The sequence below is a fragment of the Leucoraja erinacea genome, chromosome 6 (assembly GCF_028641065.1).
Source record: "Leucoraja erinacea ecotype New England chromosome 6, Leri_hhj_1, whole genome shotgun sequence".
NCBI lineage: Eukaryota > Metazoa > Chordata > Chondrichthyes > Rajiformes > Rajidae > Leucoraja > Leucoraja erinaceus.
The window spans coordinates 86,209,531-86,232,791 of NC_073382.1; the positions used below are offsets into that span (position 1 = coordinate 86,209,531).

General features: G+C 42.1%; 1 protein-coding gene across 1 annotated transcript in view; it reads right to left on the reverse strand.

The window, feature by feature from the left end:
• Window positions 1-22,224, reverse strand: part of LOC129698453 (splicing regulatory glutamine/lysine-rich protein 1-like) — a gene marked incomplete at its 5' end in the record, with an annotated part of 23,216 nt that extends 992 nt beyond the window's left edge. The window contains 4 exons of the mRNA XM_055637599.1: window positions 6,876-6,994; window positions 10,462-10,544; window positions 20,637-20,751; window positions 22,171-22,224. Of these exons, the coding sequence (XP_055493574.1) occupies window positions 6,876-6,994; window positions 10,462-10,544; window positions 20,637-20,751; window positions 22,171-22,224 (371 nt within the window). The remainder of the gene's footprint in view (window positions 1-6,875; window positions 6,995-10,461; window positions 10,545-20,636; window positions 20,752-22,170) is intronic.
• Window positions 22,225-23,261: the final 1,037 nt, after the last annotated feature.

Consider the following 23,261-nt stretch of genomic DNA (forward strand, 5'->3'; position numbering starts at 1 on the left):
GTCGTTTTTTGCGTTCGTCGTCTTTTTGCGTTCGTCGTCGTTTTGCGTTCGTCGTCTTTTTGCGTCGATCGTCTTTTTTTGCGTTCGTCGTCTTTTTTTGCGTTCGTCGTCTTTTTGCGTTCGTCGTCTTTTTGCGTTCGTCGTCTTTTTGCGTTCGTCGTCTTTTTGCGTTCGTCGTCTTTTTGCGTTCGGCGTTCGTCGTCTTTTTGCGTTCTTTCGTCGTCTTTTTGCGTTCGTCGTCTTTTTGCGTCCGTCGTCTTTTTGCGTTCGTCGTCTTTTTGCGTTCGTCGTCTTTTTGCGTTCGTCGTCTTTTTGCGTTCGTCGTCTTTTTGCGTTCGTCGTCTTTTTGCGTTCGTCGTCTTTTTGCGTTCGTCGTCTTTTTGCGTTCGTCGTCTTTTTGCGTTCGTCGTCTTTTTGCGTTCGTCGTCTTTTTGCGTTCGTCGTCTTTTTGCGTTCGTCGTCTTTTTGCGTTCGTCGTCTTTTTGCGTTCGTCGTCTTTTTGCGTCCGTCGTCTTTTTGCGTTCGTCGTCTTTTTGCGTTCGTCGTCTTTTTGCGTTCGTCGTCTTTTTGCGTTCGTCGTCTTTTTGCGTTCGTCGTCTTTTTGCGTTCGTCGTCTTTTTGCGTTCGTCGTCTTTTTGCGTTCGTCGTCTTTTTGCGTTCGTCGTCTTTTTGCGTTCGTCGTCTTTTTGCGTTCGTCGTCTTTTTGCGTTCGTCGTCTTTTTGCGTTCGTCGTCTTTTTGCGTTCGTCGTCTTTTTGCGTTCGTCGTCTTTTTGCGTTCGTCGTCTTTTTGCTTTCGTCGTCTTTTTGCTTTCGTCGTCTTTTTGCGTTCGTCGTCTTTTTGCGTTCGTCGTCTTTTTGCGTTCGTCGTCTTTTTGCGTTCGTCGTCTTTTTGCGTTCGTCGTCTTTTTGCGTTCGTCGTCTTTTTGCGTTCGTCGTCTTTTTGCGTTCGTCGTCTTTTTGCGTTGCGTCGTCTTTTTGCGTTCGTCGTCTTTTGCGTTCGTCGTCTTTTTGCGTTCGTCGTTTTTTTGCGTTCGTCGTCTTTTTGCGTTCTTCGTCTTTTTGCGTTCGTTCGTCTTTTTGCGTTCGTTGTCTTTTTGCCTTCGTTCGTCTTTTTGCGTTCGTCGTCTTTTTGCGTTCGTCGTCTTTTTGTCGTTCGTCGTCTTTTTGCGTTCGTCGTCTTTTTGCGTTCGTCGTCTTTTTGCGTTCGTCGTCTTTTTGCGTTCGTCGTCTTTTTGCGTTCGTCGTCTTTTTGCGTTCGTCGTCTTTTTGCGTTCGTCGTCTTTTTGCGTTCGTCGTCTTTTTGCGTTCGTCGTCTTTTTTGCGTTTGTCGTCCTTTTTGCGTTCGTCCTTCTTTTTGCGTTCGTCGTCTTTTTGCGTTCGTCGTCTTTTTGCGTCGTCGTTTTTTTGCGTGCGTCGTCTTTTTGCGTTCGTCGTCTTTTTGCGTTCGTCGTCTTTTTGCGTTCGTCGTCTTTTTGCGTGCGTCGTCGTTTTGCGTTCGTCGTCTTTTTGCGTTCGTCGTCTTTTTGCGTTCGTCGTCTTTTTGCGTTCGTCGTCTTTTTGCGTTCGTCGTCTTTTTGCGTTCGTCGTCTTTTTGCGTTCGTCGTCTTTTTGCGTTCGTCGTCTTTTTGCGTTCGTCGTCTTTTTGCGTTCGTCGTCTTTTTGCGTTCGTCGTCTTTTTGCGTTCGTCGTCTTTTTGCGTTCGTCGTCTTTTTGCGTTCGTCGTCTTTTTGCGTTCGTCGTTTTTTTGCGTTCGTCGTCTTTTTGCGTTCGTCGTCTTTTTGCGTTCGTCGTCTTTTTGCGTTCGTCGTCTTTTTGCGTTCGTCGTCTTTTTGCGTTCGTCGTCTTTTTGCGTTCGTCGTCTTTTTGCGTTCGTCGTCTTTTTGCGTTCGTCGTTTTTTTGCGTCTTTTTGCGTCGTCGTCTTTTTGCGTTCGTCGTCTTTTTGCGTCCGTCGTCTTTTTGCGTTCCGTCGTCTTTTTGCGTTCGTCGTCTTTTTGCGTTCGTCGTCTTTTTGCGTTCGTCGTCTTTTTGCGTTCGTCGTCTTTTTGCGTTCGTCGTCTTTTTGCGTTCGTCGTCTTTTTGCGTTCGTCGTCTTTTTGCGTTCGTCGTTTTTTGCGTTCGTCGTCTTTTTGCGTTCGTCGTCTTTTTGCGTTCGTCGTCTTTTTGCGTTCGTCGTCTTTTTGCGTTCGTCGTTTTTTTGCGTTCGTCGTCTTTTTGCGTTCGTCGTCTTTTTGCGTCCGTCGTCTTTTGCGTTCGTCGTCTTTTTGCGTTCGTCGTCTTTTTGCGTTCGTCGTCTTTTTGCGTTCGTCGTCTTTTTGCGTTCGTCGTCTTTTTGCGTTCGTCGTCTTTTTGCGTTCGTCGTCTTTTTGCGTTCGTCGTCTTTTTGCGTTCGTCGTCTTTTTGTCGTTCGTCGTTTTTTTGCGTTTGTTTTTTTGCGTTCGTTTTTTGCGTTCGTCGTCTTTTTGTGTCCGTCGTTTTTTTGCGTTCGTCGTTTTTTTTGTGTTCCTCGTCTTTTTTCTTTCGTCGTCTTTTTGCGTTCGTCGTCTTTTTGCGTTCGTCGTCTTTTTGCGTTCGTCGTCTTTTTGCGTTCGTCGTCTTTTTGCGTTCGTTCGTCTTTTTGCGTCTTTTTGCGTTCGTCGTCTTTTTGCGTTCGTCGTCTTTTTGCGTTCGTCGTCTTTTTGCGTTCGTCGTCGTTTTATGCGTTCGTCGTCTTTATGCGTTCGTCGTCTTTATTCGTTCGTCGTCTTTTTGCGTTCGTCGTCTTTTTTCGTTCGTTTTTCGTCGTCTTTTTGCGTTCGTCGTCTTTTTGCGTTCGTCGTCTTTTTGCGTTCGTCGTCTTTTTGCGTTCGTCGTCTTTTTGCGTTCGTCGTCTTTTTGCGTTCGTCGTCTTTTTGCGTTCGTCGTCTTTTTGCGTTCGTCGTCTTTTTGCGTTCGTCGTCTTTTTGCGTTCGTCGTCTTTTTGCGTTCGTCGTCTTTTTGCGTTCGTCGTCTTTTTGCGTTCGTCGTCTTTTTGCGTTCGTCGTCGTTTTTGCGTTCGTCGTCTTTTTGCGTTTGTCGTCTTTTTGCGTTCGTCGTCTTTTTGCGTTCGTCGTTTTTTTGCGTTCGTCGTCTTTTTGCGTTCGTCGTCTTTTTGCGTTCGTCGTCTTTTTGCGTTCGTCGTCTTTTTGCGTGCGTGCGTCTTTTTGCGTTCGTCGTCTTTTTGCGTTCGTCGTCTTTTTGCGTTCGTCGTCTTTTTGCGTTCGTCGTCTTTTTGCGTTCGTCGTCTTTTTGCGTTCGTCGTCTTTTTGCGTCGTCTTTTTGCGTTCGTCGTGTTTTTGCGTTCGTCGTCTTTTTGCGTTCGTCGTCGTTTTGCGTTCGTCGTCTTTTTGCGTTCGTCGTCTTTTTGCGTTCGTCGTCTTTTTGCGTTCGTCGTTTTTGCGTTCGTCGTTTTTTTGCGTTCGTCGTCTTTTTGCGTTCGTCGTCTTTTTGCGTTCGTCGTCTTTTTTTCGTTTGTCGTTTTTTTGCATTCGTCCTCTTTTTTCGTTCGTCTTTTTGCGTTCGTCGTCTTTTTGCGTTCGTCGTCTTTTTGCGTTCGTCGTCTTTTTGCGTTCGTCGTCTTTTTGCGTTCGTCGTCTTTTTGCGTTCGTCGTCTTTTTGCGTTCGTCGTCTTTTTGCGTTCGTCGTCTTTTTGCGTTCGTCGTCTTTTTGCGTTCGTCGTCTTTTTGCGTTCGTCGTCTTTTTGCGTTCGTCGTCTTTTTGCGTTCGTCGTCTTTTTGCGTTCGTCGTCTTTTTTGCGTTCGTCGTCTTTTTTGCGTTCGGCGTCTTTTTTGCGTTCGTCGTCTTTTTGCGTTCGTCGTTTTTTCGTCGTCTTTTTTGCGTTCGTCGTCTTTTTGCGTTCGTCGTCTTTTTGCGTTCGTTGTCTTTTTGCGTTCGTCGTCTTTTTGCGTTCGTCGTCTTTTTGCGTTCGTCGTCTTTTTGCGTTCGTCGTCTTTTTGCGTTCGTCGTCTTTTTGCGTTCGTCGTCTTTTTGCGTTCGTCGTCTTTTTGCGTTCGTCGTCTTTTTGCGTTCGTCGTCTTTTTGCGTTCGTCGTCGTTTTTTGCGTTCGTCGTCTTTTTGCGTTCATCGTCTTTTTGCGTTCGTCGTCTTTTTGCTTTCGTCGTCTTTTTGCGTTCTTAGTCTTTATGCTTTCGTCGTCGTTATGCGTTCGTCGTCGTTTTTTCGTCGTTTTTTTGCGTTCGTCGTCTTTTTTTGTCGTGTTTTTGCGTCGTCTTTTTGCGTTCGTCGTCTTTTTGCGTTCGTCGTCTTTTTGCGTTCGTCGTCTTTTTTTTGCGTTCGTCGTCTTTTTGCGTTCGTCGTCTTTTTGCGTCCGTCGTCTTTTTGCGTTCGTCGTCTTTTTGCGTGCGTCGTCTTTTTGCGTTCGTCGTCGTGTCGTCTTTTTGCGTCGTCGTCTTTTTGTCGTCTTTTTGTTCGTCGTCGTCTTTTTGCGTTCGTCGTCTTTTTGCGTTCGTCGTCTTTTTGCGTTCGTCGTCTTTTTGCGTTTCATCGTCTTTTTGCATTCGTCGTCTTTTTGCGTTCGTCGTTTTGCGTTCGTCGTCTTTTTGCGTTCGTCGTCTTTTTGCGTTCGTCGTCTTTTTGCGTTCGTCGTCTTTTTGCGTTCGTCGTCTTTTTGCGTTCGTCGTCTTTTTGCGTTCGTCGTCTTTTTGCGTTCGTCGTCTTTTTGTCGTCTTTTTGCGTTCGTCGTCTTTTTGCGTTCGTCGTCTTTTTGCGTTCGTTCGTCTTTTTGCGTTCGTCGTCTTTTTGCGTTCGTCGTCTTTTTGTCTTTTTGCGTTCGTCTTTTTGCGTTCGTCGTCTTTTTGCGTTCGTCGTCTTTTTGCGTTCGTCGTCTTTTTGCGTTCGTCGTTTTTTTGCGTTCGTCGTCTTTTTGCGTTCGTCGTCTTTTTGCGTTCGTTTCGTCTTTTTGCGTTCGTCGTCTTTTTGCGTTCGTCGTTTTTTTGCTTTCGTCGTCTTTTTGCGTTCGTCGTCTTTTTGCGTTCGTCGTCTTTTTGCGTTCGTCGTCTTTTTGCGTTCGTCGTCTTTTTGCGTTCGTCGTTTTTTGCGTTCGTCTTTTCGTTTTTTGCGTTCGTCGTTTTTTGCGAAAAAAGACAACAAATGCAAAAAGACGACGAACGTAAAAAGGCGACGAACGCAAAAAGACGTTTCGAACGTTTTTTTTGCGTTCGTCGTCTTTTTGCGTTCGTCGTCTTTTTGCGTTCGTCGTCTTTTTGCGTTCGTCGTCTTTTTGCGTTCGTCGTCTTTTTGCGTTCGTCGTCTTTTTGCGTTCGTCGTTTTTTGCGTTTGTCGTCATTTTGCGTTCGTCGTTTTTTTTGCGCTTGTTCATCTTTCTGCATTTGTCCTTTTGCGTTCGTCGTCTTTTTGCGTTCGTCGTCTTTTTGCGTTCGTCGTCTTTTTGCGTTCTTCGTCTTTTTGCGTTCGTCGTCTTTTTGCGTTCGTCGTCTTTTTGCGTTCGTCGTCTTTTTGCGTTCGTCGTCTTTTTGCGTTCGTCGTCTTTTTGCGTTCGTCGTCTTTTTGCGTTCGTCGTCTTTTTGCGTTCGTCGTCGTTTTTGCGTTCGTCGTCTTTTTGCGTTCGTCGTCTTTTTGCGTTTCGTCGTCTTTTTGCGTTTGCCGTCTTTTTGCGTTCGTCGTCTTTTTGCGTTCGTCGTCTTTTTGCGTTCGTCGTCTTTTTGCGTTCGTCGTCTTTTTGCGTTCGTCGTCTTTTTGCGTTCGTCGTCTTTTTTGCATTCGTCGTGTTTTTGCGTTCGTCGTTTTTTTGCGTGCGTCGTCGTCTTTTTGCGCGTCGTCGTTTTTTGCGTTCGTCGTCTTTTGCGTCGTCGTCGTTTTTGCGTTCGTCGTCTTTTTTGCGTCCGTCGTCGTCTTTTTTTTGCTTTTCGTCGTTTTTTTGCTTTTGTCGTTTTTTTGGTTCCGTCGTTTTTTTGCGTTCGTGGTTTTTTTTGTTTCGTTGTCTTTTTCGTTTGGTCTTTTTTTGGGTTTCTTCGTTTTTTTCGTTTGGTCTTTTTTTGCGTTCGTCGTCTTTTTGCGTTCGTCGTCTTTTTGCGTTCGTCGTCTTTTTGCGTTCGTCGTCTTTTTGCGTTCGTCGTCTTTTTGCGTTCGTCGTCTTTTTGCGTTCGTCGTCTTTTTGCGTTCGTCGTCTTTTTGCGTTCGTCGTCTTTTTGCGTTCGTCGTCTTTTTTGCGTTCGTCGTCTTTTTGCGTTCGTCGTCTTTTTTTTGTCGTCTTTTTGCGTTCGGCATCTTTTTGCGTCTTTTTGCGTCGTCTTTTTGCGTTCGTCGTCTTTTTGCGTTCGTCGTCTTTTTGTCGTTCGTCGTCTTTTTGCGTTCGTCGTCTTTTTGCGTTCGTCGTTTTTTTGCGTTCGTCGTCTTTTTGCGTTCGTCGTCTTTTTGCGTTCGTCGTCTTTTTGCGTTCGTCGTCTTTTTGCGTTCGTCGTCTTTTTGCGTTCGTCGTCTTTTTGCGTTTGTCGTCTTTTTGCGGTCGTCGTCTTTTTGCGTTCGTCGTCTTTTTGCGTTCGTCGTCTTTTTGCGTTCGTCGTCTTTTTGCGTTCGTCGTCTTTTTGCGTTCGTCGTCTCTTTGCGTTCGTCGTCTTTTTGCGTTCGTCGTCTTTTTGCGTTCGTCGTCTTTTTGCGTTCGTCGTCTTTTTGCGTTCGTCGTCTTTTTGCGTTCGTCGTTTTTTGCGTTCGTCGTTTTTTGCGTCGTCGTTCGTCTTTTTGCGTTCGCGTCGTCTTTTTGCGTTCGTCGTTTTTTGCGTTCGTCGTCTTTTTGCGTTCGTCGTCTTTTTGCGTTCGTCGTTTTTTGCGTTCGTCGTCTTTTTGCGTTCGTCGTCTTTTTGCGTTCGTCGTTTTTTTGCGTTCGTCGTCTTTTTGCGTTCGTCGTCTTTTTGCGTTCGTCTTTTTGCGTTCGTCGTCTTTTTGCGTTCGTCGTCTTTTTTGCGTTCGTCGTTTTTTTTGCGTTCGTCGTCTTTTTGCGTTCGTCGTCTTTTTGCGTTCGTCGTCTTTTTGCGTTCGTCGTCTTTTTGCGTTCGTCTTTTTTTTGCGTTCGTCGTCTTTTTGCGTTCGTCGTCTTTTTTTCGTCGTCTTTTTGCGTTTTTCGTCTTTTCGTTCTTCGTCTTTTTGCGTTCGTCGTCTTTTTGCGTTCGTCGTCTTTTTGCGTTCGTCGTTTTTTTGCGTTCGTCGTCGTTTTTTTGCGTTCGTCGTCTTTTTGCGTTCGTCGTCTTTTTGCGTTCGTCGTTTTTTTTGCGTTCGTCGTCTTTTTGCGTTCGTCGTCTTTTTGCGTTCGTCGTTTTTTTGCGTTTCGTCTTTGTGCGTTTGTCGTCTTTTTGCGTTCGTCGTCTTTTTGCGTTCGTCGTCTTTTTGCGTTCGTCGTTTTTTTGCGTTCCGTCGTCTTTTTGCGTTCGTCGTCTTTTTGCGTTCGTCGTCTTTTTGCGTTCGTCGTCTTTTTGCGTTTCGTCTTTTTGCGTTCGTCGTCTTTTTTCGTTCGTCGTCTTTTTGCGTTCGTCGTCTTTTTGCGTTCGTCGTCTTTTTGCGTTCGTCGTTTTTTTGCATTCGGTCGTCTTTTTGCGTTCGTCGTTCTTTTTGCGCTCGTCGTCTTTTTGCGTTCGTGTCTTTTTGCGTTCGTCGTCTTTTTACGTTTGTCGTCTTTTTGCGTTCGTCGTCTTTTTGCGTTCAGCGTCTTTTCTGCGTTCGTCGTTTTTTTGCGTTCGTCGTCTTTTTGCGTTCGTCGTCTTTTTGCGTTCGTCGTCTTTTTGCGTTCGTCGTTTTTTTGCGTTCGTCGTCTTTTTGCGTTCGTCGTTTTTTTGTGTTCGTCGTCTTTTTGCGTTCGTCGTCTTTTTGCGTTCGTCGTCTTTTTGCATTTTCGTGTTTTTTTTGTCTTTTTTTGTTCGTCGTTTTTTTGTTTTCGTCGTTTTTTTTCGTTCTTCGTCTTTTTGCGTTCGTCGTCTTTTTGCGTTCGTCGTCTTTTTGCGTTTCGTCTTTTTGCGTCGTCGTTTTTGCGTTCGTCGTCTTTTTGCGTTCGTCGTTTTTTTGCGTTCGTCGTCTTTTTGCGTTTCGTCGTCTTTTTGCGTTCGTCGTCTTTTTGCGTTCGTCGTCTTTTTGCGTTCGTCGTCTTTTTGCGTTCGTCGTCTTTTTGCGTTCGTCGTCTTTTTGCGTTCGTCGTCTTTTTGCGTTCGTCGTCTTTTTGCGTTCGTCGTCTTTTTGCGTTCGTCGTCTTTTTGCGTGCGTCGTCGTCTTTTTGCGTTCGTCGTCTTTTTGCGTTCGTCGTCTTTTTGCGTTCGTCGTCTTTTTGCGTTTGTTGTCTTTTTGCGTTCGTCGTTTTTTTGTGCGTTCGTCGTCTTTTTGCGTTCGTCGTCTTTTTGCGTTCGTCGTTTTTTGCGTTCGTCGTCTTTTTGCGTTCGTCGTCTTTTTGCGTTCGTCGTCTTTTTTCTTTCTTCTTTTTTTTGCGTTCGTCGTCTTTTTGCGTTCTTCTTCGTTTTGCGTTCGTCGTCTTTTTGCGTTCGTCGTCTTTGTGCTTTCGTCGTCTTTTTGCGTTCGTCGTTTTTTTTGCGTTCGTCGTCTTTTTGCGTTCGTGCATTCGTCGTCTTTTTGCGTTCGTCGTCTTTTTGCGTTCGTCGTCTTTTTGCGTTCGTCGTTTTTTGCGTTCGTCGTCTTTTTGCGTTCGTCGTCTTTTTGCGTTGCGTCGTCTTTTTGCGTTCGTCGTCTTTTTGCGTTCGTCGTCTTTTTGCGTTCGTCGTCTTTTTGCGTTCGTCGTCTTTTTGCGTTCGTCGTCGTCTTTTTGCGTTCGTCGTCTTTTTGCGTTCGTCGTCTTTTTGCGTTCGTCGTTTTTTTGCGTTTTTCGCTCCGTCGTCTTTTCGCGTTCGTCGTCTTTTTGCGTTCGTCGTCTTTTTGCGTTCGTCGTCTTTTTGCGTTCGTCGTCTTTTTGCGTTCGTCGTCTTTTTGCGTTCGTCGTCTTTTTGCGTTCGTCGTCTTTTTGCGTTCGTCGTTTTTTTGCGTTCGTCGTTTTTTTTCGTTCGTCGTTTTTTTGCGTTCGTCGTCTTTTTGCTTTCGTCGTCTTTTTGCGTTCGTCGTCTTTTTGCGTTCGTCGTCTTTTTGCGTTCGTCGTCTTTTTGCGTTCGTCGTCTTTTTGCGTTCGTCGTCTTTTTGCGTTTCTTCGTCTTTTTGCGTTCGTCGTCTTTTTGCGTTCGTCGTCTTTTTGCGTTCGTCGTCTTTTTGCGTTCGTCGTCTTTTTGCGTTCGTCGTCTTTTTGCGTTCGTCGTCTTTTTGCGTTCGTCGTCTTTTTGCGTTCGTCGTCTTTTTGCGTTCGTCGTCTTTTTGCGTTTGTCCTTTTGCGTTCTTCGTCTTACGCGTTTGTCTTCTTTTTTCGTTCGTCGCCTTTTTGCTGTTGTTGTTTTTTTGCGTTCGTCGTCTTTTTTTGTCGTTCGTCGTTTTTTGCGTTCGGTTTTTGCGTTCCGTCGTCTTTTGCGTTCGTCGTTTTTTTGCGTTCGTCGTCTTTTTGCGTTTCGTCGTCTTTTTTTTGTCGTTTTTTTGCGTTCTTCGTCTTTTTGCGTTCGTCGTCTTTTTTTTGTCTTTTTGCGTTCGTCGTCTTTTTGCGTTCGTCGTCTTTTTGCGTTCGTCGTCTTTTTGCGTTCGTCGTCTTTTTGCGTTCGTCGTCTTTTTGCGGTCGTCGTTTTTTGCATTTGTCGTTTTTTTGCGTTCGTCGTCTTTTTGCGTTCGTCGTCTTTTTGCGTTCGTCGTCTTTCTGTGTTCGTAGTCTTTATGCGTTCGGCGTCTTTATCCGTTCGGCGTCTTATTGCGTTCGTCGTCTTTTTTCGTCCGTCATGTTTTTTGCGTTCGTCGTCTTTTTGGGTTCGGTTCGTTTTTTGCGTTCGTTTTTCGGGTTCGGGTTCGGGTTCGTCGGGTTTTTTGCGTTCGTCGTCGTTTTTGCGTTCGTCGTCTTTTTGCGTTCGTCGTCTTTTTGCGTTCGTCGTTTTTTTGCGTTCGTCGTTTTTTGCGGTTCGGGTTTTTTCGCGTTCGTCGTTCTTTTTTGTTCGTCGTCGTTTTTTTGCGTTTTCGTCGTCTTTTTGCGTGGTTCGTCGTTTTTGCGTTCGTCGTCTTTTTCGGTTCGTCGTCTTTTTGCGTTCGTCGTCGTTTTTTTGCGTTCGGGTTTTTTTTTGCGTTTTCGTCGTTTTGTCGTCGTTTTCGTTCGTTTCGGTTCGTTGCGTTCGTTCGTCTTTTTGCGTTCGGGTCTTTTTCTTTTCGTTCTTTTTCGTCGTTTCGGTTTTGCGTTCGTCGTTTTTTGTTCGTTCGTTCGGGTCGTTTTTTGCGTTCGGTCGGTTTTTTCGGGTCGTCGTCTTTCGGCGTTCGTCGTCTTTTTGCGTTCGTCGTGTTTTTTCGCGTTCGGGTTTTTTTTTCGTTCGGGTTTTTTGCGTTCGTCGTCTTCGGGTTCGGTTCGGGTTTTTTGCGTCGTCGTCTTTTTGCGTTCGTTCGTCTTTTTCGGGTTCGTCGTGCGGTTCGTTTTTGCGTTCGTCGGTTTTTTGCGTTCGTCGTCTTTTTGCGTTCGGTGTCTTTTTGCGTTCGTCGTCTTTTTGCGTTCGTCGTCTTTTTGCGTTCGTCGTCTTTTTGCGTTCGTCGTCTTTTTGCGTTCGTCGTCTTTTTGCGTTCGTCGTCTTTTTGCGTCGTCGTCTTTTTGCGTTCGTCGTCTTTTTGCGTTCGTCGTCTTTTTGCGTTCGTCGTCTTTTTGCGTTCGTCGTCTTTTTGCGTTCGTCGTCTTTTTGCGTTCGTCGTCTTTTTGCTGGTTCGTCGTCTTTTTGCGTTCGTCGTCTGTTTGCGTTCGTCGTCTTTTTGCGTTCGTCGTCTTTTTGCGTTCGTCGTCTTTTTGCGTTCGGCGTCTTTTTGCGTTCGTCGGTTTTTTCGCGTTCGTCGTCTTTTTTTGCGTTCGGGTTCGGGTTCGCGTTCGTCGTTCGGGTTCGTCGTCGGGTTCGTCGTCTTTTTGGGTTCGGGTTCGTTGGTTTCGGGTTCGGGTTTTTTTCGCGTTCGTCGTCTTCGGGTTCGTCGTTTTTGGGTTCGTCGTCTTTTTCGCGTTCGTCGTTTTTTTGCGTTCGTCGTTTTTTTGCGTTCGTCGTTTTTTTGCGTTCGTCGTCTTTTTGCGTTCGTCGTCTTTTTGCGTTCGTCGTCTTTTTGCGTTCGTCGTCTTTTTGCGTTCGTCGTCTTTTTGCGTTCGGGCGTCTTAATGCGTTTGTCGTCTTTTTGCGTTCGTCGTCTTTTTGCGTTCGTCGTCTTTTTGGGTTCGTCGTTTTTTTTGCGTTCGTCGTTTTTTTGCGTTCGTCGTCTTTTTGCGTTCGTCGTCTTTTTGCGTTCGTCGTCTTTCGTCGTCTTTTCGCGTTCGTCGTCTTTTTGCGTTCGTCGTCTTTTTGCATTCGTCGTCTTTTTGCGTTCGTCGTCTTTTTGCGTTCTTCGTCTTTTTGCGTTCGTCGTCTTTTTGCGTTCGTCGTCTTTTTGCGTTCGTCGTCTTTTTGCGTTCGTCGTCGTTTTTGCGTTCATCGTCTTTTTGGTTCGTCGGTCGTCGTCTTTTTCCGTTCGGTGTCTTTTTGCGTTTTTCTTTTTTGGTTCGTCGTCTTTTTGCTTTTGTCGTCTTTTTTGCCTCCGTCTTCTTTTTGCGTTCCTTCTTCTTTTTGCGTTCGTCGTCTTTTTGCGTTCGCCGTCTTTTTGGGTTCGATGTCTTTTTGCGTTGGTCGTGTTTTTGTGTTTGGTGTTGTTCGTTGGGTTCTCTTCGTTTTTGGTGTTTTGTCTTTTTGTTTTGTTCTGTTTTTTGTGTGTTTAGTTGTTTTTTTGGTTCGTCGTTTTTTTGCGTTCGTCGTCTTCTTGGGTTCGTCGTTTTTTTGCGTTTGTGCTTTTTTTTGTTTCGTCGTTTTTTTGTGGTGTTCGTGTTTTTGGGTTCGTCGTCTTTTTTCTTTTTTGGGTTGTCGTGTTTTTACGTTTGTCTTTTTGCGATCGTCGTCTTTTTGCGTTTGTCTTTTTGCGTTCGTCGTCTTTTTGCGTTTGTCTTTTTGCGTTCATCGTCTTTTTGGGTTCGTCGTCTTTTTTGCGTTTGTTGTCTTTTTGCGTCCGTCGTCTTTATGCGTTTGTCTTTTTGCGTTCGTCGTCTTTTTGGGTTCGTCGTCTTTTTGCGTTCGTCGTCTGTTTGCGTTCGTTCGTCTTTTTTCGTTCGTCGTCTTTTTGCGTTCGTCGTCTTTTTGCGTTCGTCGTCTTTTTGCGTTCGTCGTCTTTTTGCGTTCGTCGTCTTTTTGCGTTCGTCGTCTTTTTGCGTTCGTCGTCTTTTTGCGTTCGTCGTCTTTTCGCGTTCGTCGTCTTTTTGCGCGTTCGTCGTTCTTTTTGCGTTCGTCGTCTTTTTGCGTCTTTTTGCGTTGGACGTCTTTTTCGTTCGTCGTCTTTTTGCGTTCGTCGTCTGTTTTTGCGTTCGTCGTCTTTTTGCGTTCGTCGTCTTTTTGCGTTCGTCGTTTTTGCGTTTGTCGTCTATTGGCGGTCGTCGTCTTTTTGAGGTCGTCTTTTCTTGTTTGTCGTTTTTTTGCGTTCGTCGTCGGGTTCGGGTTCGGGTTTTTTCGTCGTCGTTTTTGGGTTCGTCGTTCTTTTTTTCGCGTTCGTCGTTTTTGGGTTCGTCGTTTTTTGCGTTCGGGTCGTTTTTTGTTCGTCGGTTCGGGTTTGCGGTCGGGTTTTTTGCGTTCGTCGTTCGTCTTTGGGTTCGTCGGTCGTCGGGTTCGTCGTTTTTTCGGGTTCGGGTCGTTTTCGGCGTTCGTCGTCTTTTTGGGTTCGTCGTCTTTTTGCTTTCTTCGTCTTTTTGCTTTCGTCGTCTTTTTGCGTGCTTCGTCTTTTTGCGTTCGTCGTCTTTTTGCGTTCGTCGTCTTTTTGCGTCCGTCGTCTTTTTGCGTTCGTCGTTTTTTCGCGGGTCGTCTTTTTTTTGCGTTCGTCGTTCGGGTTCGCGTTTCGGGTTTTCGGGTTTGGGTTCGGGGTCGTTTTCGGGTTCGTCGTCGGGGTTCGTTCGTCGTCTTTTTGCGTTCGTCGTCTTTTTGCGTTCGTCGTCTTTTTTCGGGTTCGTCGGTTTGCGTTCGTCGTTTTTCGGGTTCGGGTTTCGGGTTCGGGTTCGGGTTCGGGTTTTTCGCGTCGTTCGGGTTCGGTCGGGTTCGGTTTGGGTTCGTCGTTTTTTTCGGGTTCGTCTTTTTGGTTCGGGTCTTTTTCGGTTCGTCGTCTTTTTTGGGTTCGGGTTCGTCTTTTTTGGGTTCGTCGTTCTTTTTTGCGTTCGTTCGTCTTTTCGGGTTCGGGTTTCGTTCGGGTTCGGGTTCGGGTTCGGGTTCGGTCGGTTTCGGGGTTTTTTGCGTTCGGTTCGGTTCGGGTTGCGTTCGGGTCGGGTTCGTTCGTTCGTGGGTTTTTTTCGGGTTCGGTCTTTCGGGTTCGGTCGTCTTTTTGGGTTCGGGTCTTTTTGTTCGTCGGTTCGGGTTCGGGTTCGGGTTCTTTTCGGGTTCGTTCGGGTTCGGGTTCGGGTTCGTGTCTTTCGGGTTCGTCGTCGTCTTTTCGCGTTCGTCGGGTTTTTGCGGTTCGGGGTCTTTTCGGTTCGGTCGTCTTTTTTCGGGTTCGGGTTCTTTCGGTTCGTCGTTTTTTTGTTCGGGTCTTTTTGGGTTCGGGTTTTTTGGGTTCGGGTTCGTCTTTTTGGGTTCGTCGTCGTTTTCGCGTTCGTCGTTCGGGTTCGGGTTCGGGTTCGGGTTTTTTTTGGGTTCGTCGTCGTTTTCGGGTTCGTCGTTGGTTCGGTTCGTCGTTTTTCGGTCGTCGTTTTTTTCGGGTTCGTCGTTTTTTCGCGTTCGGGTTCGGTTCGGGTTCGTCGGTTTCGGGTTCGGGTTCGGGTTCGGGTTTTTGTCGTTTTTTTGGTTCGGGTTTTGGTTTCGTCGGTTTTCGGCGTTCGGTTTTTGCGTTCGTCGTTCGTTTTTCGGGTTCGGTTTTTGCGTTCGTCGTCTTTTTGCGTTCGGGTCGGGGTTTTGCGTTCGGGTTTTTGCGGGGTTCGTCTTTTTGGTTTCGGTTCGGTTTTTGCGTCGTTCGGGTCTTTTTCGGGTTTCGGGTTCGTCTTTTTGCGTTTCGGGTCTTTTTTCGTGCGTGGGGTCTTTTTGCGTTCGTCGTCTTTTTGCGTTCGTCGTCTTTTCGCGTTCGTCGTCTTTTCGTGCGTTCGTCGTCTTTTTGCGTTCGTCGTTTTTTTGCGTTCGTCGTCTTTTTGGGTTCGTCGTCTTTTTGCGTTCGTCGTCTTTTTGCGTTCGTCGTCTTTTTGCGTTCGTCGTCTTTTTGCGTTCGTCGTCTTTTTGCGTTCGTCGTCTTTTTGCGTTCGTTGTCTTTTTGCGTTCGTCGTCTTTTTGCGTTCGTCGTCTTTTTGCGTTCGTCGTCTTTTTGCGTTCGTCGTCTTTTCGCGTTCGTCGTCTTTTTGCGTTCGTCGTCTTTTTGCGTTCGTCGTCGTTTTTGCGTCGTCGGGTTTGTCTTTTTGCGTTCGGGTTCGGTTTTTTTTGCGTTCGTCGTTCGGTTCGCGTCGGTTTCGGTTTTCGGTTTCGGGTGTTTTTGCGTTCGTCGTTCTTTTGCGGGTTCGTCGTCGTTTTTGGGTTCGGGTTCGTCTTTTTGCGTTCGTCGTTTTTTGCGTGGTCGTCGTCGTCTTTTTGCGTTCGTCGTCTTTTTGCGTTCGTCGTCTTTTTTGCGTTCGTCGTTTTTTTGCGTTCGTCGTCTTTTTGCGTTCGTCGTTCTTTTTGCGTTCGTCTTTTTGCGTTCGTCGTTGTTTTTTTGTTTTGTCGTTCGGTTCGTGTTTCGTCGTTTTTTGTGGTCGTCGTTTTTTTCGGGTTCGCGTCGGTCTTTTTTGCGGTTCGTCGTGTCTTTTTGCGTTTCGTCGTTTTTTTGCGTTTGTCGTTCGGTTTTTGCGTTCGGTTTCTTTTTCGTTCGTTCGGGTCTTTTTTGCGTTCGTCGTTCGGGTTCGTGCGTCGGTTCGTTTTCTTTTTGGGTTCGTTTTGTGTTCGGGTTTGCGCGTCGGTTTTTTTCGTTCGTTCGTCTTTTTCGGTTCGGGTTGTTGGGTTTGCGTTCGTGGGTTTTTGCGTTCGTGTTTCGTTTTTTTGCGTTCGTCGTTTTTTTGCGTGTTCGGGTTTTTTTGCGTTCGTTCGTTTTTGCGTTCGTCGTTTTTTGGGGTCGTTTTTTTTTGCGTTTGTCGGGTTCTTTTTGCGTTCGGGTTCGGGTTCGTTCGTCGTTTTTTCGCGTCGTGCGTTCGTCGTTCGTTTTTTTTTGGGTTCGGGTTTTTTTTTTCGTTCGTCGTCGTTTTGGTTCGTCGTTTTCGTTCGTTCGTTCGGTTTTGCGTTCGTGTTTTTGTTCGCGTTTTTTTCGTGTTTTGTTGGGTTCGTCGTTGTTTTTGCGTTTCGGGTCGTTCGGTTTTTTGCGTCGTCGTCTTTTTGCGGGTTCGTGTCGTTTGCGTTCGGTTCGTTTTGCGTTCGTCGTTTGCGTTGTTCGGGTTTCGGGTTTGGGTTTTGTCGTTTGTTGCGTTCGTCGTTTTTTGCGTTCGATCGTCTTATTTGCGTTTGTTCGTCTTTTTGTGTTCGTCGTCTTTTTGCGTTCGTCGTTTTTTTGCTTTTTGCGTTCGTCTTTTTGCGTTCGTTGTCTTTTTGCGTTTCGTCGTCTTTTTGCGTTCGTCGTCTTTTTGCGTTCGTTGTCGTTTTTTTTTTTGTCGTCTTTTTTCGTTCGTCGTTTTTTTGCGTTTGTCGTCTTTTTGCGTTTGTCGTCGTTTTTTTGCGTTCGTTGTTTTTTTTTGTTCGTCGTTTTTTTGCGTTCGTCGTTTTTTTGCGTTCGTCGTTTTTTTGCGTATTTCATCTTTATGCATTCGGCGTCTTTTTGCGTTCGTTGTCTTTTTGCGTTTCCGCCGTCTTTTTGTGTTTGTCTTTTTGCGTTTGTCGTTTTTTTGCGTTTGTCGTTTTTTGCGTTCGCCGTCTTTTTCCGTTTGTCGTCTTTTTGCGTTTGTCTTTTTGCGTTCGTCGTCTTTTTGCGTTCGTCGTCTTTTTGCGTTCGTCTCTTTTTGCGTTCGTCTTTTGCATTCGTCGTCTTTTGGCGTTCGTCATCCTTTTTCGTTCATTGACATTTTTGCTTTTGTCCTTTTGCATTCGTCGTCTTTTTGCTTTCTTTCTCTTTTAGCGTTTGCGTTAGTCTTTTTGGTTTTGCGTTTGTCTTTTTGCGTTTTCGTCGGTTTTTGCGTCGGGTTGTCTTTTGTCGTTTGCGTTTGTTTGCGTTTCGTTCGTCGTTTTTGCGCGTTCGTCGTTTTTTGCGTTCGTTTGTCTTTTTGCGTTTTGTCGGTTGTCTTTTTGCGTTCGTCGTCTTTTTGCGTTGCGTTTGTCTTTTTGTCGTTTGTTTTTTGTCGTTTGTCGTCTTTTTGCGGTTTGCGTTCGTCGTTTTTGCGTTCGTTTTCTTTTTGCGTCGTCGTTTTTTTTGTTGCGTCGTCGTTTTTTTCGTGTTTTTTTTCGTCGTTTTTTTTTTTTGCGTTTGTCGCGTCTTTTTGGTGTTTGCGTCGGTTTTCTTTTTTGTCGTTTTTTTTTTGCGCGTTTGCGTTTGTTTTTTTTTGCGTTTTTTTGTCTTTTTGCGTTTGTCGTTTGGTTTTTTGTCTTTTTGTTTTGTTGTTTTCTTTTTTTGGTTTTTTTTTTGTTTTTTTTGTTTTTCTTTTTTCGTTTTTTGTTTTTTTTTTTTTGTTTGTTGTTTTTCTTTTTGCGTTTGTCGTTTGTCTTTTTGCGTTTGTCGTTTGTCTTTTTGCGTTGTCGTTTGTCTTTTTTTGTCGTTGTTTTTGCGTTTGTCGTTTGTCTTTTTGCGTTTGTCGTTTGTCTTTTTTGTGTTTTGTCGTTTGCGGTTTTTTTTCTTTTTTTTTTGTCGTTTTTTTTTTTTTGTCGTTTTTTTTCGTGTTGTTTGTTTTTGCGTTGTCGTTTGTTTGTCTTTTTTTTTTCGTCGTTTGTTTTTTTTCGTTTTCGTTTTGTGCGTTTGTTTTTTGTCGTTTGTCGTTTTTGTCGTTGTCGTTTTTTGCGTTTTCGTTTTGTTTTTTTTGTTTTGTTTTTTGCGTTCGTCGTTGTCTTTTTGTTTTTTTGGTTTTTGCGTTCGTCGTTTTTTTGCGTTCGTGGTTTTTTTGCGTTCGTCGTCTTTTTGCGTTCGTTCGTCTTTTTGCGTTCTGTCGTTGTTCGTTTGTCGTTCGTCGTTTCTCTTTTGCGTTCGTCGTGTTTTTGCGTTCGTCGTGTTTTTGCGTTCGTCGTCGTTTTTGCGTTTCGTTCGTTTTTTTTTGTTTCGTCTTTTTGCGTTTTCGTGTTTTTGCGTTGTCGTTGTCTTTTTTGCGTTCGTCGTTTGTTTTTTGCGTTCGTCGGTTTTTTTGCGTTTGTCGTTTCGTTTTTTTGTCTTTTTGCGTTTGTCGTTTTGTCTTTTTTGCGTCGTTTTTTGCGTTTTTTTGCGTTTGTCGTTCGTCTTTTTGCGTTTGTCGGTCTTTTTGCGCGTTTCGTCGTTTCTTTTTTTTTGTCGTTTTTTTTTTTTTTTCGTCTTTTTGTTTTCGTTTGTCTTTTTGCGTTGTCGTTTTGGTTGTCTTTTTGCGTCGTCTTTCTGCGTCGTTGTCGTTTGTCTTTTTGCGTCGTTGTTTGTCTTTTTGCGTTTGTCTTTTTGTCTTTTTTGTCGTCTTTTTGCGTTTGTCGTTTTCGTTTTTGCGGTTGTCTTTTTCGTTTGTTTGTCTTTTTGCGTTTGTCGTTTGTTGTTTTTGCGTTTGTTTTTTGTCTTTTTGCGTTTGTTGTTTGTTTTTTTTTTTTTTTGTCGTTTGTTTTTTTGCGTTTGTCGTTTGTCTTTTTGCGTTTGTCGTTTGTCTTTTTGCGTTTGTCGTTTGTCTTTTTGCGTTTTTCGTTTGTCTTTTTGCGTTTGTCTTTTTGTCGTTTGTCGTTTGTCTTTTTGCGTTTTTCTTTCGTCTTTTTTTGTTTGTCCTTTTTTTTTTGTTTTTGTCGTTTTTTTTTTTTTGCCTTTGTCGTTTGTCTTTTTGCGTTTGTCCGTTTTTCTTTTTGTGTTTTTGTCGTTGTGTGTTTTTTTTTGTCGTTTTTTTGCGTTTGTCGTTTGTTTTTTTGCGTTTTTTGCGTTTGTCGTTTTGCGTTTTGCGTTTGTTGTTTTGTTTTTTGCGCTTTGTTGCGTTTTTCTTTTTGTCGTTTTTTGTTTGTCGTTTTTTGCGTTGCGTCGTTTTTTGTGCGTTGTCGTTTGCGTTTTTTTTTGTTGTTTTTTGCGTTTGTTTTTGCGTTTTTGCGTTTGCGTTTGTCTTTTTGCGTTTGTCTTTTTGTGTTCGTCTTCTTTTAGCGTCCGTTTTCTTTTTGCGTTTTGCGTTTGTCTTTTGTCGTTTTGTCTTTTGTCGTTTTTCTTTTGTCGTTTTCTTTTTGCATTTGTCGTTTTTCTTTTTTCGTTTTTCTTTTGTCTTTTGTGTTTTTGCGTCTTTCGCTTGTCTTTTTTGCTTTTTTGTCTTTTTGTTTTTGTCGTTTGTCTTTTTGCGTTTGTCGTTTTTCTTTTTGCGTTTGTCGTTTGTCTTTTTGCGTTTGTCGTTTGTCTCTTTGCGTTTGTCGTTTGTCTCTTTGCGTTTGTCGCTTGTCTCTTTGCGTTTGTCATTTGTCTTTTGTCTTTGTGCGTTTGTTTTTTGTCTTTTTGCGTTTGTTGTTTTTTTTTTGTCGTTTGTTTTTTGTTTTTCGTTTGCGTTTGTTTTTGCGCGTTGTCGTTGTCTTTTTGCGTTTTGTCGTTTGTCTTTTTGCGTTTTGTCGTTTTGTCTTTTTGCGTTTGTCGTTTTTGTCTTTTTGCGTTGTTTTTGTCTTTTTGCGTCGTTGTTTTTTGCGTTTGTCGTTGTCTTTTTGCTTTTGTCGTTTGTTTTTTTCTTTTGTGGTTTGTCTTTTTTCGTTTGTCTTTTGTCTTTTTGCGTTTGTCGTCTGTCGCTTGTCTTTTTGCGTTTATCTTTTTGCGTTTGTCGTTTGGCTTGTTTGCATTTGTCGTATGTCGTTTTTCTTTTTGCGTTTGTCGTTTGTCGTTTGTCGTTTGTCTTTTTGCGTTTGTCGTTTGTCTTTTTGCGTTTTTCGTTTGTCTTTTTGCGTTTGTCGTTTGTCTTTTTGCGTTTTTCGTTTGTCTTTTTGCGTTTGTTGTTTGTCTTTTTGCGTTTGTGTTTGTCTTTTTTTGTCTTTTTGCGTTTGTTTGTCTTTTTGCGTTTGTCGTTTGTCTTTTTGCGTTTGTCGTTTGTCTTTTTGTGTTTGTCGTTTGTCTTTTTGCGTTTGTCGTTTCTTTTTGCGTTTGTCGTTTGTCTTTTTGCGTTTGTTTGTCTTTTTGCGTTTGTCGTTTGTCTTTTTGCGTTTGTCGTTTGTTTTTTTTTGTTTTGTCGTTTGTCTTTTTGCGTTTGTGTTTTGTTTTTTTTTGTCGTTTGTCTTTTTTTCTTTTTGTTTTTTTTTTTTTGCGTTTGTCTTTTTGCGTTTGTCGTTTGTCGTTTTTCTTTTTGTGTTTGTTTTTTTTTTTTTGTCTTTTTTCTTTTTTCGTTTGTCGTTTGTCTTTTTGCGTTTCGTTTGTCTTTTTTTTTGTCGTTTTGTCTTTTTGCGTCTTTTTTTGTTGTTTGTCTTTTTGCGTCGTTTTTTTCTTTTTTCTTTTTTGTTTTTTTTTTTGTTTGTTTTTTTTTTTTGTTTTTTTTTTTTTTTTTCTTTTTTTTTTTTTTTTTTTTTCTTTTTTTTTTTGTCTTTTTGCGTTTGTCGTTTGTCTTTTTGCGTTTGTCGTTTGTCTTTTTTCGTTTGTCTTTTTCGTTTGTCTTTTGTCTTTTTGCGTTTGTCGTTTGTTTTTTTTTTGTCGTTTGTCTTTTTTCGTTTGTCGTTTGTCTTTTTGCGTTTGTTGTTTGTCTTTTTGCGTTTGTCGTTTGTCTTTTTGCGTTTGTCTTTTTGCGCGTTTGTCTTTTTGCGTTTGTCGTTTGTCTTTTTGCGTTTGTTTTTTTGCCTTGCCGCTTTTGTCTTTGCGTCTTCTTTCTTTCGTTTGTTTTGTTTTTTTGCGTTTTTCGTTTTTAATTTTTCCGTTTGTCGTTTTTTTTTTGCGTTTGTTTTTTTTTTTGTCGCGTTTTTTTTTGTGCTTTTGTTTTTGTCGTTTTTTTGCGTTTTGTCGTTTGTTTTTTTTTGCGTTTGTTTTTTGCTTTTTGTCGTTTTTGCGTTTTTGTGCGTTGTCGTTTTTTTTTTGCGTTTGTCGTTCGTCTTTTTGCGTTTGTCATTCGTCTTTTTGCGTTTGTCGTTCGTCTTTTTTTTGCGTTTGTCGTTTGTCGTGTCTTTTTGCGTTTGTCGTTTGTCTTTTTGCGTTTTTCGTTTGTCTTTTTGCGTTTGTCTTTTTTCGTTTGTCTTTTGTCTTTTGTCTTTTTGCGTTTGTCTTTTTGCGTTTGTCGTTTGTCGTTTTTGCGTTTGTCGTTTGTCTTTTTTCGTTTGTCGTTTGTCGTTTTTCGTTTGTCGTTTGTCGTTTGTCTTTTTGCGTTTGTCGTTTGTCTTTTTTCGTTTGTCGTTTGTCGTTTTTGCGTTTGTCGTTTGTCGTTTTTGCGTTTGTCGTTTGTCTTTTTGCGTTTGTTTTTGTCTTTTTGCTTTTGTCGTTTGTCTTTTTGCGTTTGTCGTTTGTCTTTTTGCTTTTGTCGTTTGTCTTTTTGCGTTTGTCGTTTGTCTTTTGTCTTTTGTCTTTTTGCGTTTTTGCGTTTGTCGTTTGTCTTTTTGCGTTTGTCTTTTGTCGTTTGTCTTTTTGCTTTTGTCGTTTGTCTTTTTGCGTTTTTCGTTTTTCTTTTTGCGTTTTTCGTTTGTTTTGTTTTGTTTTTTTGCATTTGTCGTTTGTCTTTTTGCTTTTGTTGTTGTCTTTTTGCGTTTGTCGGTTGTCTTTTTTTTTGCGTTTGTCGTTTTCTTTTTGCGTTTGTCGTTTGTCTTTTTGCGTTTGTCGTTTGTCTTTTTGCGTTTGTCGTTTGTCGTTTGTCTTTTTTTTTTGCGTTTGTCGTTTGTTTTTTTTGCGTTTGTCTTTTGTTTTTTTTGCGTTTGTCGTTTGTCTTTTTGCGTTTGTCGTTGTGTCTTTTTGCGTTTTGTCGTTTGTTTTTTTTGCGTTTTCGTTTTTTCTTTTTTTGTCGTTTTGTTTGTTTTTTTTTTTTTCGTTTTGCGTTTTTTTTTTGTCGTTTGTTTGTCTTTTTGCGTTGTCGTTTGTCTTTTTGCGTTGTCGTTTGTCTTTTTGCTTTGCCTTTTTTCGTTTGTCGTTTGTCTTTTTGCGTTTGTTTTTTGTTTTTTTTTTTTTTGTCTTTTGTCTTTTTTTTTTTTTTCGTTTGTTTTTTTGCTTTTTTTTTTGTTGTTTGTCTTTTTGCTTTTTTTGTTTGTTTGTCGTCTTTTGTCTTTTTGCTTTTTCTTTTTGCTTCTCCGTTTGTCGTTTGTCGTTTGTCTTTGCGTTTGTCGTTTGTCGTTTGTCGTTTTTGTCGTTTGTTTTTGTTGCGTTTGTCGTTTTGTGTTTTGCGTTTGTGTTTTTTGTCTTTTTGCGTTTGTGTTTTTTTGTCTTTTTTGCGTTTGTCGTTTGTTTTTTTGCGTTTGCGTTTGTCGTTTGTCTTTTTTGCGTTTGTCGTTTGTCTTTTTGCGTTTGTGTTTGTCTTTTTGTGTTGTCTTTTTGCGTTTTCTTTTTGCGTTTGTCTTTTTGCGTTTGTGGTTTGTCTTTTTGCGTTTTGTTTTTTGCGTTTGTTTTTTTTTTTTTTTTGTCGTTTGTCTTTTTGCGTTTGTCGTTTGTCGTTTTGCGTTTGTCGTTTGTCGTTTTGTTGTTTTTTTTGCGTTGTTTTTTTTTTTTTTTTGCGTTTGTCGTTGTTTTTTTTTTTTTTTGTTTTTTCTTTTTTTGCGTTTGTCGTTTGTCTTTTTTGCATTTGTCTTTTTTCTTTTTGCTTTTGTCGTTTGTCTTTTTGCTTTTGTCGTTTGTCTTTTTTTATTTTGTCGTTTTTTGTTTGTTTTTTCTGTTGTCTTTTTGCGTTTTGTCGTTTTTTTGTTTTTCGTTTGTCTTTTTTCGTTTTTCTTTTTTCGTTTGTCGTTTGTTTTTTTGCGTTTGTCGTTTTTTTTTTTTTGCGTTTGTCGTTTGTGTTTTTTGCGTTTGTCGTTTTTTTTTTGTTTGTCGTTTGTTCTTTTTGTTTTTGTTGGTTTTCTTTTTTCGTTTTTTGTTTGTCTTTTTGCCTTTTTCGGTTGTCTTTTTGCGGTTGTCATTTGTCTTTTTGTGTTGTCATTTTGCGTTGTCTTTTTGCGTTTGTCGTTTGTCTTTTGTGCGTTTGTCTTTTTTGTCTTTTGTTGTTTTGTCGTTTGTCTTTTTTTGTCGTTTGTCGTTTTTTTGTTTTTTTGCGTTTGTCGTTTGTTTTTTTGCGTTTGTCGTTTTGTTTTTTTGCGTTTTTGTCTTTTTTTTTGCGTTTGTTTGTTGTCGTTTTTTGCGTTTGTCGTTTTGTCTTTTTGCGTTTGTCGTTTGTCTTTTTGCGTTTGTTTTTTGTCTTTTTGCGTTTGTCCGTTTTGTCGTTTTGTTTTTTGTCGTTTGTCTTTTTTTGTTTTTGTCGTTTTGTTTTTGCGTTGTCGTTTGTCGTTTTTTTTTGTCGTTTGCGTTTTCGTTTTTGCGTTTGTCGTTTGTCTTTTTGAGTTTTTCGTTTGCGTTCTTTTGTCGTTTTGTTTTTTTTTCGTTTTTTTTTTTTTTTGTTTTTTTTTTTTTTTTTTTTGTTTTTTTGTTTCTTCTTTTTTTTTTTGTTTTGTTTTGTTTTTTTGTCCCTTCATTTTTTTGCTTTTGTCATTTGTCTTTTTGGGTTGTCGTTTGTCTTTTTGCGTTTGTCGTTTGTCTTTTTGCGTTTGTCGTTTGTTTTTTTTCGTTTGTCGTTTGTTTTTTGTCTTTTTGCGTTTGTCTTTTGTCGTTTGTATTTTTGCGTTTGTCTTTTGTCATTTGTCTTTTTGCGTTTGTCGTTTGTCGTTTGTCTTTTTGCGTTTGTCGTTTGTCTTTTTTGCGTTTGTCGTTGTGTTTTTTTTTTGTTTTTTGTCGTTGTCGTTTTTTGCTTTTTGTCGTTTTGTTTTTTTGCTTTTTGTCGTTTGTCGTTTTCGTTTTTTTTTGTCTTTTGTCGTTTTTGCGTTTGTCGTTTGTCTTTTTGCGTTTGTCGTTTGTCGTTGTTTGTCGTTTTGCGTTTGTCGTTTGTTTTTGTGCGTTTGTCGTTTGTTTTTTGCTTTTGTCGTTTTGTTTTTGCTTTTT